The sequence below is a fragment of the Macaca nemestrina genome, chromosome 4 (assembly GCF_043159975.1).
Source record: "Macaca nemestrina isolate mMacNem1 chromosome 4, mMacNem.hap1, whole genome shotgun sequence".
In the NCBI taxonomy this organism is placed as follows: domain Eukaryota; kingdom Metazoa; phylum Chordata; class Mammalia; order Primates; family Cercopithecidae; genus Macaca; species Macaca nemestrina.
The window spans coordinates 88,666,031-88,683,804 of NC_092128.1; the positions used below are offsets into that span (position 1 = coordinate 88,666,031).

Consider the following 17,774-nt stretch of genomic DNA (forward strand, 5'->3'; position numbering starts at 1 on the left):
ACACTGGTTTACTTTTCAAATAGCATGTAATATTATAAACAAAAACGGCATTGCAAATAATATTTTATTTTTAGATAGCACATACCACTTTCCTACAAAGAAAACACCATATGGTTAACTCATTTACATTCAGTTAACACTCATTTAAAATATTTAAGTGAAGACATTATTCCTAACAGTTATTTCTACCATGCAAAAGTCATAAGGCTGTCCCAAAACTTGTACTCCACCACATGAAAAAAACATGAAATATCCTTTTTGAGAAAGCAAAACAAGAAAGTTGGTCCAAATTGTAGTAATAATCAGGAAAAATAACTTAGCATACACAGGATCTTTAAAACAGACTTGCATATAGAAAGTTTTAAAAAGAAAATGAATATGTATTTATATACTGTCAAAGTTTAATTATTTAAATGACAAATAAAACTTTTAAAACCCCTCAATGAGAAAAGATGTAACATTATGAAGGTGGTAGCAATGAGGGCAAACAGACTGCTGCCAAGTGACTCTGTAAAGATGCAGCTGACCAAAAACAGATGATCCTCAAGAATACCATGATTTGAGCTATAATTCCTAGACCTGAGTGCTACTAAAAGAACGGGTCAGCCCAGTAGGGATCTCCAAAGCTAAAACCCAGAGAGAATGTGCTGGGAGAAAAAATAAGAGAAAGCACCCCAATAATCCACGAGATTATAAAGCAAGGAGAAGAAAACAGATCTCATATGCAGGGAGAACAGAGTTGCAAATACTAGTTTCTACCTTTGAGAGTCCTCTTCTAGGAGTTGTGACTAAACAGGAAGAATACTCACAACAGGGCAGTGGAAGAGGACACTGCAGAATTTAAAGTTACTGGGGTCTTAGTTTCCACTACAAAGTACAGTGGTTGTTAATTATTCAGCACTGCTACAATGTAAACCCAAGCCCCTACTGCCCTCAAATCCTCAATAAAATATTCTATAAATATATACACCATCTAGATATGATAGAATTCACGAAAAATACATTTATTCAAAACTCAATTTGGGGAAAACTATAATGGTTTAACTTCAGCTCTTCTTTTATCTATTTATCTTGTATATATGATATTTGACACCACTAATGAAGCTAACTTTTTAATGCATTATAGAATTTAAATAATTACCTTTTGACACCAAAAACAACAAAGTAAACATAAATTGGACTATATGAAAATTAGAAAATTCTGTGCTTAAATGATACCATCAAGAAAATCAAAAGCTGTCCCACAAATGGGAGAAAATATTTGCAAATCATGTACCTGATTAATAGACTTCTACTCGGAATATACAAAGAATTCTTAAAACTGAGTAAGAAACATGAATAACCCAATTTAAAAATGGGCACAAGACTTGAATAGATTCTCCAAAGAAGATATACAAATGAAATATGAACATAAACGCATGAAAAGGTGCTCTCTAGAGGCAATAGAGAGATGCAAACAGAAACCACTATGAGATGCTATTTGCACTCACCAGGATGACTGTAATCAAGTGTTCTGGAGGATATGGAGAAAACAAAACCTTCCTACATTCCTGGCAGAAATGTAAAATAGTGCAGGCACTTTGAAAAACAGTTTGCAGTTTCTCAAAAGGTTAAAGAATTACTGTATAACCCAGCAATTCCATTCCTAGGTATAGACTCAAAAGAAATGAAAACATATTTCCACAAATGTTCACAGCAGCATTATTTGTAGTGACCAAAAAGCAGAAATAACCCATATGTCCAGCAACTGATGAAAGGATAAGCAAAATGTAGTATATCCATACAATGGAATGTTACTTAGCAATAAAAATAAATTTGAAGTCCTATTACATGATACAACGTGGATGAATCTTAAAAACATGCTAAGTGAAATAAGCCAGTCACAAAGGCCCACATATTGTACAATGCCACTCATATAACATGTTCAAAATAGGCAAAACCAGCCGGGTGCAGTAGCTCACCCCTGTAATCCCAGCACTTTGGGAGGCCAAGGCGGGCGGATCACTTGGGTCCAGCAGTTCGAGACCAGCCTGGCCAACATGGTTGAAACCCTCTCTACTAAAGATAAAAAAAATTAGCTGGACATGGTGGTGTGCGCCTGGAATTCCTGCTACTCAGAAGGCTAAGGCAGGAAAATCACTTGAACCCAGGAGGCAGAGGTTTCAGTGAGCCAATATCATGCCACTGCACTGCAGCCTGAGCAAAAAAGTGAGAGTCTATCTCAAAAAAAATATGCAAAACCATAAAGATGGATTAGTGATAGCCTGCTGTGTGAAGGAGAAAGAAGTGGGGAGTAATGGCTTAAGAGGGAGGAGTTTTCAGTTTGGAGTAATGAGGTACTTCAACTTACTTTGATGACAGATGCCCAACTCTGTGAATATAGCAGAAGCCATTGATTTGAATGCTTTAATTAGGTAAATTGTATGGTATGTGAATTGTATATTAATAAAGCTGCTTTTCAGATTACAACTAAACAACCCAGAGAAGTAAAATAAATAAGCAGAATAGGCTAAAGGACACACATACAGATCAAGGGAACAAAACAGATTCAAGATAAAACAAAATAAAAACAATTCTAAAAATAAGTATTTTAAAATACAAGATACCACCTCTAGTGCAGTGGTTCTCAGCCAAGGGCAATTTTGCCCCCCATGAGACATTTGACAATGTATGGAGAAAGAATGTATTATCACACCTTGTTAAGGAAGGCACTATCACAGACCAGGCCAGGGATGTTGCCAAGCATCCTACAATGCACAGGATAATCTCTCACAACAATGAAGAGGACGAAGAAGGGGAAAAACAGGAGGAGAAAAAAGAGGAGAAGAGGAAAAAGAGGAAAAGGAGAAAAAGAGAAGAAAGTGGAGGAGGAATAAAGGTATTCTATATTAAAGAGACAAATCAATCACATTACTCAATTAGAATCTGGTTCTAACTGGGAAAATTTGAACATACCAAGTATTAGATTATAATCGGGAATTGTTGGTAATTTTACTAGGTGTAACAATAATGTTGTGGTTATATGTATTTTTTAAATTCTTATGCCTGGGAGATTCAGGAGAGCATTTTAAAAAGTGGCATAATATCAGCAATTTACCTTAAAATAGTTGAGTATAATAACAACAAAAGTAACAGAGAAAGTTAGGGCGTGTCCATAGAGGCAAGGTAATAGAAGATAAACACAAAGAAAGTAAAGAGAAAGCAAATATGACAGTTTTAACAAATCTAGGTAATTGTATGATGGGTGCTAGTGACAGTAATTTTTTTTTTTCAGGGTTTCTGTGTGTTTGAAAGTGTGCTATATAAAAAATTAATTTAAATTAGGAATACTTTTCCCCTACAAAACACATCACAAAAACACTAACAATATGTAGAAAACTGCTTGGAAATTCTGGCTTAAAAAAAGGTAAATTGTTGTGTTACCTAGGTCTGGGACAGCTCATTTTTAGAAAGGCAAAATCTATAGAAAAAGATTAACATATTTGAAAACATAAAATTTTGTCTTAGTAACAAAACAAAATCACAAAGTATACATATACTTGTAAAAATACATGCACCTATGCAACAAAGTATTATAATCCATGAGTAAACAGATGTTTATAAATCATTAAGAAATAGACTGCTACTCCACAGCCAGCATGGTGGCTCACACCTGTAAATCCATCACTTTGGGAGGCTGAGGTGGATGGATTGCTTTGAGCTCAGGAGTTCGAGATCAGCCTGAGCAACATGAGGAAACCCCATTTCTACAAAAATATAAAAATCAGCTGGGCATGGTGGCACGTGCCTGTAGTCCCAGCTACTTGGGGGGCTGAGGCAGGAGGATCGCTTGAGCCTAGGAGGTCAAGGCTGCAGTGAGCCATGTTCGTGCTACTGTACTCTAGCATGGACGACAAAGTGAGACCCCGTCTCAAAAAAAGAAAAAGGAATAGACTACTACTCCAAAGAAAAACAGGATATGAACAGCAATTCAAAACAGGAAATATAAAAGGCTAATAAGCATATGAAAAGATTATCTACCCTACCAGCAATCAAAGAAATCCAAAATTTTAAAGCAAGAATGTAACTTTTCACCTATGTAATAAACAAAGATAAAAAGTTATAAGTCAAAATGTTTTAATAAGCTAAACATTTCTGTTTTAATAAGCTAAACATAAGATTAAAAAATATAAACTATGCTCTTGGCATTTATTTTGACATATCTATATACATATATATACACACACACATATATTGTGTGTATATGTATATTAGAAACAGTGTCTCACTCTGTTGCCCAGGCTAGAGTGCAGTGATGTGATCATAGCTCACTGCAGCATCCAACTCCTGGACTCCAGCAATCCTCCCACCTCAGCCTCCTGAGCAGCTGGGACTACAGGCACACACCACCATGCCTGGCTAATTTTTTAATTTTTTGCAGATACAAGGTCTCCCTACACTGCCCAGGCTGGTCTAGAACTCATGGGCTCCAAGCTATCCTCTCACCTCAGCCTCCTGAAGTACTGGGATTACAGGCATGAACCACAGCACCCAGCCAGAAATTAAAATATTCTTGACTGTCCAGGTTTCTCAATAATTTTCCTATTCCATAAATACTCTGTTCTCTTTAGACTGCCTGTCCTTATGACACTAAACTAAAGTAAAATGTATTATTTTGACATAATACAACACTACACTTTGCATTTCTAACCCAACCTTCTGTCTACCTCCTAAGCACTCTGTTTGGGCCACATTATAGTACTTAAAATCCTCAAGCATCAAGACCATTTCTGTCATTACCTCATACTAAAAATAAGCTCAGTTACATGGAAATTCACCTTCAATTCCTTTAACTGAATTAGAACAAATTTAGCTTATCTATCAGAAGATTTCCACTCACAAAGTGTTCCTCCACTAAATAAAGTACACAAAACTTTTATCACAGCAGTTCCCTGGTACAAAGGCAAGATAAAACAGGCCATATTCACAAATGTCCCCCAATCCTTCTATCGTTCATACAGGACAATAACAATACAAGAATAAAAGTCCTAGTATTTACAAGTCTTGATTTCTGCTTTTCTCCATAATATAGACTCCAAGGGGAAATCAAAGCAACACAAGCCTATCACAGCAGAGAAAGCTAGATCCTCAGTGCATGGTATTAACACTTCATTTCTTTCTTACGAAAAGGAGCACCCTCTAAAACAACAATAGGAGCTATCATTTATTAAGTGCTTACTTGGCCAGGCACAGTAGCACATGGACGTAGTCCCAGCTACTCAGCTACTTGGACTGAAGCAGGAGGGTTACCTGAGCCCAGGAGTTTGATGCCAGCCTGGGCAACACAGCAAGACCCCATCTCTAAAAAAAAAAAAATAATATATTAAGAGCTTACTGCTGGCTAGGATTTGCTAGCCACTTGAACTATATCTAGTTCTCACAATTCTATGACATAAGTTATATTAACTATTCTACAGATTTAAGAAATAACAGCTAAGTGACAAAACTGGAGCATGAACTGAGCTTTGGCTTAAAACCCAAGTGTGTTCTTGAACCATTACTTTACACTGACTCTCAAGGTTTTTTAAAAGGGAGGATGGGCAAAATTCTGCACATAATATCTAAATAATCAAACAAAACTGATTTATTTAGATTCAAAAAATTCAATTTTTCTGAAATTTTGACAGAACTAACCTGTCACTAACATCTTAAAGTCCTTGATGCTTTTTAGGAATCCGATGTAGATTTTGTAGGTGTTAAGGTAACTTTCAGGGTATGTTCTAGAGTTAGTAACAACTCAAGATCAGAACAATGACTCTGACCCTGAAAACACTAAAAGATTCTTTTAACTGACAATAAAAAGTAAGATTTATAGTATTCATTTAACTCAGAGATGATGTCTTTTCAATCAAGATAAATTCAGATAAGAGGTATACAAGGAAACTGTACTGGGCTCTACTGTTCATGAAAAAAGTATATAAACCATTCTATTTGTTCCCCTTTTAAATTAAGAATAAAAAGTATTTTTTAAACCCATAAATAAAGTATAACATACAAATAGAAGTTACATTTTCTATTTGGGCTTTTTTAATCTATTTGAGAAGGAGTAGAAAGATTAAAGGCCAGGGAATAAACCCTGAGAGAGCATGCTGGCAGGCCTGTAGACACAGAGAAGAATAATGAAGACAGAAAGGAGAAAAAACAAATCAACAAATACACAAAAGATCAGTGACAAGAAAGAAAAGATGGAAAGCATAGAGTATAACTATATAAAGGAACAGAGACAGATATAGATTCACCCCCAAAGGACCTTAATGGCATAATCTCCAACTAAGTAAAATGTTACTGTAACAGGCGGAACACCCCACTCCTTAAGTATAATAGTTTAATCTATTATTATATGAACAAGATCAGCAGCTGCTGCATAAAGGGACTGAAATTATGTATATGCTTAATATCTACAATTTAAATTTACATCAGTACAAATTTTATCTGTAATACCTTAGCCCTAAGTCTCTTTACCTACTGCACAGTACTATTAACACCACTCAAGTCAACTACATATTTTTTAAAAAAAGATTTTTAACATTCCTCACCTTTCTGCTCTAAGACAATTCAATAGAAGAGATTATATAAATTGAGAGCCACTTTACATAAAACTTCATCAAACTGACAAGAACCATAGTACTTCTCATGTCAGAAAACAATAATAGCATTTCAAAAGCATAATATGCAAGTGTACTACAATCTTTCCTTTTCATTTCATCTATAGTAAAAGTTTTAGTTTCCAGAAGAAACATATTGGTTAGCCAAAAATTCTGGTTATGATCAATTTGTATTACACAGGTGTCATCCCTTTTGATTTCCTTCTGAAATTCAGTCTAAATCTCGCTCTTAGTATTCACTTTGGAAATGCAATATGTAAATTGAAAAGTTAGTAAAAACTGAGATAGAAAGTAAGAAAAGAATTAGATCATCTGGGTCACAGAGGATTACTCTGACATTTTAAGACTACCTCAATCAAAGAACACTAAAACAGCTTCAAACATTAAATTCTAAGTTTTGAAAATAAACCACTTGCTATTTATATCAGAGGAAATAAGAATAATGCCTCAGATTTATTGTTACTGTAGAAAACATTGCACAGTACCTGTGTTACTTCACTTAATAGTTGCAACAAACCTATGAGGTCAGTACCATTAATTTATAAGTCACATATACGAGAAGAAAGCTGAGGCTCAGAAACGTTAGTAAACTTTCCAAGGTCAAAATGCTCGGAATCGAGAAAACTTAGATTCAAATCCAAATAATCTGACAACAGCCATCACTCTTAACCAAAAGGATACATTTTTATTCAGAAATTAAGAATACTTGGTTTGGGATTAGAGGAGATATAGACACATATATAAAAAGATGATTAACACTGAATCCTAGTATAAAGATAATCTAACTTTCATCGTCACATAAATTTTGTGTTAGTGCCTATTATATGACTGAATATTCTGAGCTACTGACATTAATTTCAGGAGTTTTAGATTCATAAAATACATTTTTAATAAACCATAAAACACTCTCAAGTCTATTTGGGTTTTCTAAAACCTTTATGTAACCAATACTCACTATTTGTAAAGTATATTATTTCAGTTTCTTTTCCTGTATCTTTGTGGTGTTCTGCCCTTCAACCCCTGGGCCACAGAGCACTACAGGTCCATGGCCCATTAGGAATCAGGCCGCACAGAAGGTGGTGAGTGGTGAGGAGTGGGCTTTTCCGCCTTAGCTCAGCCTCCTGTCAGATAAGCTGGGACATTAGATTCTCACAGGAGCACAACCCCGATTGTGAATTGCACATGCAAGGATGTAGGTTGCACACCTTATGAGAATCTCATGCCTGATGATCTGAGGTGGAACAGTTTCATCCTGAAACCATTCCCCACAACAGCCGTCCGTGGAAAAATTGTCTTCCACAAAACTGGTCCCTGGTGCCAAAAAGGTTGGAGACTATCATTGTAGCCCATTCATTTTACTCTCCTGACTCCCACCAGGATTAAGACTATTGCAATACTTTTAAGTGTTGAGCAGTTAGGTACTGTACAAGAAAAAGATCAGATGTTAGTAACTAACACCAGATGTAAAATAGCTGATTATATTGATAGTTGCATCTGATTAAATGCCAATTGTGTTTCTAAGCTGAGAAAAATTCTGAGAAAAGAAGCTATCTCAAACTCAGGAAGAGAATAAATTGCAAAATACAATATTACAGCTTGGAGAAACACTGGATAACACAATACTGTATCTTAAAGTCAGACCATTATTTCCTAATATTTTCATAATAACAGAAATAAGGTGAAATTTTATTTCACATTTAACTCTTCCACTAAAATTGTACAACTTCAGTTTTATAATTTCCAAACTTCACATGACAATGAATCCAAAGGCCATTATCCACAACTCTAGCCCAAAAATAAAAGAACTCACAAAACAAAGAATCACAACTCTTTCCTATGCTAAGCCAGTCAGGCTAAAAACAGCCCCAAGTTTCAGGTACAAAACCAATTCAGGTTTAAATGGAATAAGAACCATGGATTCTCCAACAATGCATGGCTAAGGTCAAGAGCAAAGCTGGATTCACCTTAGGGTCTTCACAGATGCATCAGAACAAAATGACCCTTACGAAATCAGAGAAAACAGTGCAATAAGTCAACAATGGTGAAGTATTCCTGTTGATATACATGATCCTCTCATAAGTATATTTATAGATCATTATTCTACTTTAACAGTGGAACAGAGCAGAATCATCTTAATGAACTTTTCTGGTATATACTATTTCTGAATATACAATGGAATTATAAATGGGCAAAAGACCTAACAGTACTCTGTCTCCAACATTGAACAGAGAGGCATTTTAGTCAAGAGTCTGTGGTAGCAGCTGCCCTCCTTAAAAATGGACCCCCAAAATTTCCAACTTTGAAACCATAGCCAAATTTTTACTGATACTTACAAAACTTTCAAGATAGCATTAAAGGTCATACAAACTGAAACACTCTAACAAAGTGCCATGGAAATCAGCATTATTGTACTATTATAAACAAAGCTTTCTTTAAATGCATCTAGCGTAGGAATTAAATTTTAAGTAATATTAATGAAATTATAATATCAAGTAGTAAGAGATACAAAATAAAATCCAATTCCTTCTTGCATTTATAACTGGTTATATCAAAATAACAACCTAATCAGATCTTTCCCTCTAGGAAAAATTAAGACAGAATTACATTCCTAACTAAAAGCCTCACATTCAACTTTTTTTTTTTGTCCCATTGCTCTTAAACACAATATTCAACCAATGTGCTTACTATAAAAAATGTCTGGGCCGGGCGCGGTGGCTCAAGCTTGAAATCTCAGCACTTTGGGAGGCCGAGACGGGTGGATCACAAGGTCAGGAGATCGAGACCATCCTGGCTAACACAGTGAAATCCCATCTCTACTAAAAAATACAAAAAACTAGCCGGGCGAGGTGGCGGGCGCCTGTAGTCCCAGCTACTCGGGAGGATGAGGCAGGAGAATGGCATAAACCCCGGAGGTAGAGCTTGCAGTGAGCTGAGATCCGGCCACAGCACTCCAGCCTGGGCGACAGAGCAAGACTCTGTCTCAAAAAAAAAAAAAATGTCTAATTAACGTAGATAGTAACCAATCCTTTAAGGGTAATTAATGTGATAGTTTAAATTTATCATTGACAATTTCATCTCAGTAATTTTTCACTTTAATCTTAATTTTTCTTGAGGAAATACTCAACATTCATTCATTCATTCAACAGATATTTAGTGAGGTCTACTAAGTATCAAGCTCTATTCTGGGCTCTGGGAGTTACAATATGAGGCCCATCCTCAGGAGTTTACTCTATTAAAACATGTAACGAGCAAATAAATATATACATAACACATGGAGGTGGGAACTGCAGGATCAAGTATTACTTTCACCAGGTTGACTATTCAGTTGCAAGAAATCCACTTCAGAGCTGCTGTCTCATCCAAACTAGTAGATTTACCAGGAGTTGTAAAGCTAACTAACCCAAGTCATAGTTATCTTTTAATTATATTCTCCAATCTTTTCCCCTCTTAACTTTTCACCCTTTAGTGGTATCATTTTATTCTGACACAAGACCTCAAGGCTCCCACTTTGATGGCCAAAGTGGTACAACGCTAAATTTAGCGCTGATAGTGATTTCTGAGGACAGGTTTCCCAACTGACTCATCATTTCAACACCAGAACTTATTAGCATGTGCCTAGTAGAAAGTAGGCATATTCTTGTTTGGTGAAGAAATTAATCAATAAAAATCAATCTCCAGCACAAGTTATAACCAAAGGCTTATAAACATTACCCTTAATAACAGCTTTTCCTTTTAAGGATTTACCAAGTGTGATTAAAAATAAAAGATTTCTCTTCCCACAAATGTTTGGGAATATGTACAGACAAATGACTGGTAACCCTCAAATAAATCATCTTTTTCAAAACATTTAGAACTCTGCTTTAAGGAGGCAGGGCACAGTGGCTCACGTCTGTAATCCCAGCACTGTGGAAGGCCAAGGAGGGTGGAACACAAGGTCAGGATGTGGAGACCATCCTGGCTAACCTGGCGAAATCCCGTCTCTGCTAAAAATACAAAAAAATTAGCCGGGCGCACTGGCACGTGCCTATAGTCCCAGCTGGTCAGGAGGCTGAGGCAAGAAAATCGCTTGAACCTGTGAGGCAGAGGTTGCAGTAAGCTGAGCTTGTGCCACTGCACTCCAGTCTGGGTGACAGAGCAAGACTCTGTCTTTAAAAAAAAAAAAAAAAGAACTTGCTTTAAGGCATTCATTGAAATCAGTTTATCAACCTTACTAATTTAATTTGTAAGATATGCTCTCAGTCCACTTTTTTCTTTCACTTCTTTTAGTCTATTCCCTGTCTCCGCTGTAACTACACCACTAGCCAGGGGACTCCGCTGCTAATTTCCCATCAGGACCCACCCACCTATCCACCAAGAAAATAGTAATAAATAAAACTACATGAAGCCTAGGATTTAAATTCATTAGTACAAGGAATATACAGGGGAAAAAAAAAAAAAAAACCCGATGTATTAACTACTAACATTTGTATAATAACTGACAATTTGCAAAGTTATACCCTCCATCATCTTATATGATCTTCATAACAATGTGAGAACAGCGAGAAAGGTGCTATTACCCCAATTTTACACAGAAGAAAACTAAAGCTTAGAAAGTTCAAACTACTTCCTTAACATCCCATCAAAAATAAGTGGTAAAGTTGAGACTCATCCCTTACAGTGCTTAACATATAGGTTTGTGTGTTGCCGTATGTATAATTTGTTGAGAGACACAGTATTTACCACTATAACTCCAGCCTATTTATTCATTTAATTCCAAATACCTTTAAAATGTTAAACAGTTTAAGAGCTATCTGCTTGCTTCAATGTTTCCTCTCCTTACACATATTTAAGGCACATAACAACAAAATTAAACCTAACTCTGAAATAGAAAGTCAATTCCAGATTACAATCAATTGAGGAGGCACTTCTTGGTCTATTAAACCACAAAACTTCAAAGCACAGTTTAAAAAGCCATAATCTGAGAACCTCACTCAGGGAAAGCTGTAAAGTCATCATGGTGGAATATTTTAGATGTCAACTTGACTATATTAAGGAATACCTACAAACCTGGTAAAGTGTTCCTTTGGGTGCGACTGTGAGGATGTTTCCAGAGGAGACTGAGATTAGCATGTAAGTCTGAGTGGACTACCTGGAGGTCTGCCTTCCACGTGGGCAGGCACCACCCAATCTTCTGGGGGCCCAGAGATAACAAAAACGGAAAGATGTATATCTACCGGAGCTGGAATACACTTTTCCACTTCAGAACTGGGGAGAAACTGTAAACCATACATGTGATAAGGGGTTAACAGACTAAATATAAAAGGAACTGAATTCAATTTCAAGAAAATAACCCATTTTTAAAATGGGCAAAGGGCTTCAACAGACATGTCTCAAAAGAAGACATACATCTGGCCAACAAATACATGAAAAACTGCTCAGCATCACTAACCATTAGGAAAATGCAAATTAAAACCACAATGAGATATCACCTCACACCTGTTAGAATGGCTATAATCAAAAAGATGAGAGGTAAGTGATGCCATGGATGTGAAGAAAAGGGGATTCTTGTACACTGTAGGTAGAAATGTACATTAGTACAAGCATTATGAACAATGGTATGTAGGTTCCTCAAAAACCTAAAAATTGAACTACCATACAATCTCACTCCTGGGTATATTTTCAAAAAATGGAACACAGTATGTTGAAAGGATATCTGCACTCCCAGGCCCACTGCAGCATCAGTCACAAAATCCAAGATACAGAATCAACCTAAGCATCCATCAATGGATAAACAGATGAAGAGAAGGTGGTAGATACAATGGAATACTAATTGAGCTTAAAAGAGAAGGAAATTCTGTCACTTGCTACAACATGAATGAACATGGAGGACATCATGCTAAGTGAAAAAAGCCAAGCATGGGAAGACAAACACCACATGATCTCACTTGTACATGGAATCTTAAAAAGTCAAACTCACAGAAGCAGACAGCAGAATGACAGATACCAGAGCCTGGAGAAGAGGGAGCAATGGGGATATACTGTTCAAAGAGTACCAAGTTTCAGATAGATAGAAGGAAGAAATTTTTAGATTAAACAACTGTCAATAATCATGTATTATATATTTTAAATAACTAAATTTCAATTGTCTCACCACAGAAAATAATCAAGGTGATACGTTATTCAGCTGTACTTAATAATTCCACACTGTGCACACATTTCAAAATATCACCCTGTACCCCATAAATGTATAAAAATATGACTGTCAATTAAAATAATATTAAAAAAGAAAAAATTCTTTAAGAATGTTTATCAATATTCTTCTTGGTTTGTCAAAAGATGCCAAGTAAGGCTGTGTGTAGAGGGGCAAGCCAAACTCATTTTAGACACTGATGTCTTGCCACTCCCATTATAAAATCCCTTTCCTACCTCTTAACACCCTCTGAATGCCAGTGGACCTATGGTCTTCTTGATTTGGTTAGTAGCTCTTGCAATGTCATTAATAATTAAAGAAATAGCTTATATAGCTTAAGGATTAATCTACCCCAAGAGCATTTCTATTACAAATATATTAATCAACAAAACCAAGTCACAATATTTTACTAGGCACTTACGGGCAAGACAGCTGTGTGTGAGTGTGGATGTATGTGCATGTGTGTGTTCAAAAGGACTCCTGGATGTTCAGGGAGCCTTTCTTGATACATAACTCATCACTCAGGCTTTCCCTAAGTGAAATACAGGAAAGTATATTCATCTCCATGGTTAAATGACTTTGCAATATGCTGTAAATTCTATCATCTTCTTTGAAAATAAATCACCTATCAAAAGCTATGGGAAGTCCTCCAGAGAAGAAACCTGTTAACTTTCTTTAGGCAAATATCCTCCAAATTTATTTCAACTACAAAACCTTTTACTTCTTTAACAATTACTAACCTAGAACCTATCAAAGTGTTGCAGTTTATGCCTTTTCCCATTTGTATCAGATCTGTTAACTCTGAGAATCAGTGTTAATATTGAAAATTCAACAAATCTGGATGGAAGTAACAATACAAATAGAAACTATTATTACTTAATAGTCACTTAATGATCCACATTTACAAACAACTAACAACTTTAAATAACTACACTTTTTATTATTTTTTAAAACACAGGACAAGTGACAACAGGTTGATAACTGGTTTTTATGCAAAAACAACCTCCAAAGTATGCCACAACACTGGAAAGTATTCAGCACATTTTCCCACATTTCTTACCTTTAGTTTTCTGTAATAATAAATGCTCAGAATTATAATCCTAATTGCTCCTGAATTATCAAGAAAAGTTTCAAAGTGTGTTTAATGAAAATTCACTGATAAATATTTCATTATCTTCTAATGTTGTGAAAACTCAAATTAATTAAAACAAATTATCAGGTAAACAAACATCCCATGCCCTAATTTTGATATATGAAGTTTACTGTTAGGAAAAAAAAGATAAGAAAAGAAGGGATAGAGGGAGAGTGGAGTGAGTATTAAACAAATTTCATATACACTATAACAAATTTTTTGCCAAGTATAGTAGGAGTCACATTAGGAGTAGGAAGTCCTAACAGGAGCAAGGACAACAGAAGGAGAAAAAAATCTAACATTAAAAAAAAATAATAAAATCTAGCTAGATATTACATACAGCTCATCCCTGTATGTAAAATGCAAAAATAAATAAATAAATAAATATGAGTAGCAAGTTTTCTAAATAATTCCATTGTATTTAGGACAAAATAATACAAATTGAAGCCAAAAAGTTAACATTGAGAACTATATGGGGGCTATACTTTCAATTTACATTAATCTATCATATTTCATAGGTTCAAAGTTCAATGTACATATTAGTCTGCTCAACTGAGTGATTTTCCATTTTAGCTTAACTTAAAATAGTCCTTAGTTGATCACTTGTGTGGCTTCTCATTTCTGAAAGGTTTCAATTAGAGATATATTTTTGGCCTGGCGCGGTGGCTCACGCCTGTAACCCACTTGCTTGGGAGGCTGAGGCACGAGAATAGCTTGAATCTGGGAGGTGCAGGTTGCAGTGAGCCAAGATCGCGCCATGGCACTCCAGCCTGGGCAACAGAGTAAGATAAAAAACAAAGATATATTTCGACAAAACGCAAAACTGAAAAGTTTCATATGAACATTTATCATTACTATTCTCATTATGTATCTGTACTTAGTATCCTCACCTTGGTTAAAAAAAAAACTAAAAATAGTATGCTGATTTTATCAGCTACAAAGAAAATTAATGATGCATTCCACACTGAGTCACAAAACGCACACAATGTGGAATAAGAGGACCTAAATGTGATTTCTGTCTCCTCCACTCTTTATACAACTTTAAGCAAGCTCCTTTAACTTTCTCAACCTGTTTTAACATTGGTTAATGGGGCTATCACCTACCTCAGTGTTGAGATGTAAAGAATCCAATCACATAGTACAATTCACCACTTTCTGAGCACAGTAAATGCTTGCTGAGCATGACTAATATAAAGACAGGAGAATCTTTCATAGCACAGCTCATCACTACACATTTTGAGACCTAACATGAATTAAATCACATCTCCTAAAATCTGCTGATCTAAATCAGCAATGTCTACCAGAAGCAATAAAAAGGAAGTCTCACACTAATTTTTTAGTAACCAATTTTGAGTGAAATTTTATACCTAAAATATCTCAAAATAATACTAGTTTACAAGGCTTAGAAGCCTTGTTTAAAAAATGAAAAGGAAAAAAAGCTAAAGTAAAGCAGAAAGTTTTTTTCAAGTAACCATTTTCAGTTTACTCACAATATTCAGACAAGGAAGTACAACAGCATGTTTTCAAATCTGTCAAGAGAGCTGAAAACTACTTGAGAGGCAACCGAGCAAAATGGTCAGAGCTCTCTACTGAGAGGGGATGAGATTCCAGTTTCAACTGTCACTAATATTTAATAATTGACCTTGCACAAGAGTCTCTGTGCTTCAGTTTCCTAATCTATAAACGACTACTGAAAACTATAGAGAAGACTTTAGTACAATTTAATCTGGGCCTTACTTTGGCGAGGCAATCTAGAAAAGTTAATAGAATGGGCTAGGTAGCAACTGCCAAGGTTGGAATCCTGGTTCTGTCACTTATAAGCTGCGCAGTTTTCCCACAAAAAGCACTAAAGTACAGTTTACTTAATACTATCATTGATTTACCGTTTAAAATATTTCCCTAAAACACAAAATTGCATTAAAATACAGAAGCTGAGAAAGTTCCATCTTTCCAAATCATTTTACTGGCAGACACAGAAGTAGTTCATTTGAAAATATTAAAACTCTAAAACATGTTAACATAAGCCAAGTTTAATCAAAAGATTATATCACATAATATTACACATTAGAGACAACACTAAACACTTATTATAAGGTTAACTGTTCCCATCAAAATATCACACTTAAGGTAAAAATGAAACTTCTGCTACTTACAGGTTTTTTTCTAATCTATTACTGCTAATCACAACACAAACTTACGATATAACCATAATCCCCAAGAATAAAATTAACTCCAAGAACGATAAATCTGTAGAATTTAAAAATATAAAGTGAACTTCAAACAACTAAAAATACGTTCTGTAGAAGTTACAATCAACCAATAAGTATTTATCATATGCCAGGCTCTATGTTTAGATTAAGTACAAACAGCAAAGTATAAAGTTCCTCAAAGTTAGTCAAGTTCCAAGGACTTGAAATTTCAGGCAAGTACGTGCTTTATCATCACTTTTCACAAAATAAAAGCCACTCACCTACAAATGTTTGCATTTCCTTTTTGGACCATGTAGGAATACTTCCCACTGCCCACTAAAATTGTTTCCTATTCTCAGTTCAGCCCATAAAAATGCCCAATCCAGTCAGTTCCTCACGTCAGGATCCTCACAGTACTTAAAGTGAACGGCTTCGAAAAAGGTATTTCATCAAATCACAAGGTTCAGTATTTTATGTTCAGTGACACCTACACCTGCAGATGCTACAACACATAACTGGGCTAACCTGGATCAAGTACCTAGTTGCACCAATTTATTTCTTCCCCTTAAAGTGTTGGTAGCAAAGGCAAACTCTACTTCTTCAAAAAGTCGGCTTTTTGCAATGCCCATTAGGCACAGAAAAGGGAAATTGATTGGTTCGTCATAGTTGCCCTACTTCCATTTCAGGTCCAAGTAAAAAAACTATTCCATAGAGAGTAAAAGGGGGCCACACGCAAATCAAGGAAGCAGAGGCTAAACTGAACTTTGTGATGACCACCATTTAAGCGAAAGGTGATGGGTGTGGGGGAGGGGATGACACAACTGAGCCATACAAGTGCAGCTTGAGATAAAAAGTCCACTTCATGAAGCAGTCAAAGTAGGCGGTGGGAAACAAATCGGGTCGGGCCGAGCAACAGAGGTTGCTGACCGAGCTCGGAGGCGGAGGGCCCTGGAGCTCAGGGACCGGAGAAAGGAGACCTCGGGCAAACCACAGGATAACAAGAACCAGCAGTAATGTGGAAAGGCCAACGCTCCCACAGAGTAGCGTATAAGGGGACAGAAAAAGGGAGCGATGAGTTAGAAGGGAGTGACAGCAGGAGGGAGACCAGTGCCGGGGCGAGTGGCAAGTGGCAACTGCGAAAGGCGAGGCACGGGCAGCCGGAGGTGGTGGGACTCTGTTGAGTCAGCACAGCTCCTACTCTGGGGGGCACTTGTAGGATCCCCGCCGCTCCTGGGCCCTGGAGCCCGCAGCGAAGGGTCAGGCCCACCTTCCGGAGAGATGATGTTCTCTGACGGGCTGGCGCCGGCCCCTTCCCCATTTCACAGGTAAACACTGGCCACCGTCGCCGCTTACCTCAGTTAGCATTATTACACCCCGGGGAAGTGAGGTCCTCCCTAGCCTCGCCTCATGGCAACAGCCGTAGCAGCAGCGAAAACTGCTCGGGCCGCTGCCAACGGCGGCAACTGCTCCTTCAGTCCTCTCCCGGGCGGCGGCTTTACTCGGCTTCGCTGGCTTCCCCCCGGCCCGGTCGCTTGCGACGGACGCGCCGCCATCTTGGAAGAGCGACGTCCGCGTCTCGCTGCAACGTGCGCTCCCATTGGCAGGCGCAGGGGCTGCCGGCGTCTCGTGACCGTCTCCAT

General features: G+C 36.8%; 1 protein-coding gene across 10 annotated transcripts in view; it reads right to left on the minus strand.

Moving 5' to 3' along the window:
- Window positions 1-17,702, minus strand: part of LOC105475640 (sorting nexin 13) — a 469,096-nt gene extending 451,394 nt beyond the window's left edge. For 8 of the 10 annotated variants that reach the window (XR_011622210.1, XR_011622209.1, XR_011622211.1 and 5 more), the window contains exon 1: window positions 17,488-17,634. Coding sequence is in view for 5 of the 10 variants with exons in the window: in XM_071094915.1 (XP_070951016.1) it covers window positions 17,488-17,499 (12 nt within the window). In the remaining 5 variants the exon portion in view is untranslated. Of the gene's footprint in view, window positions 1-17,487 lie in introns of all 10 variants that reach the window. The other 2 variants (XM_011731067.3, XM_011731064.3) reach the window with 2 other exon arrangements.
- Window positions 17,703-17,774: the final 72 nt, after the last annotated feature.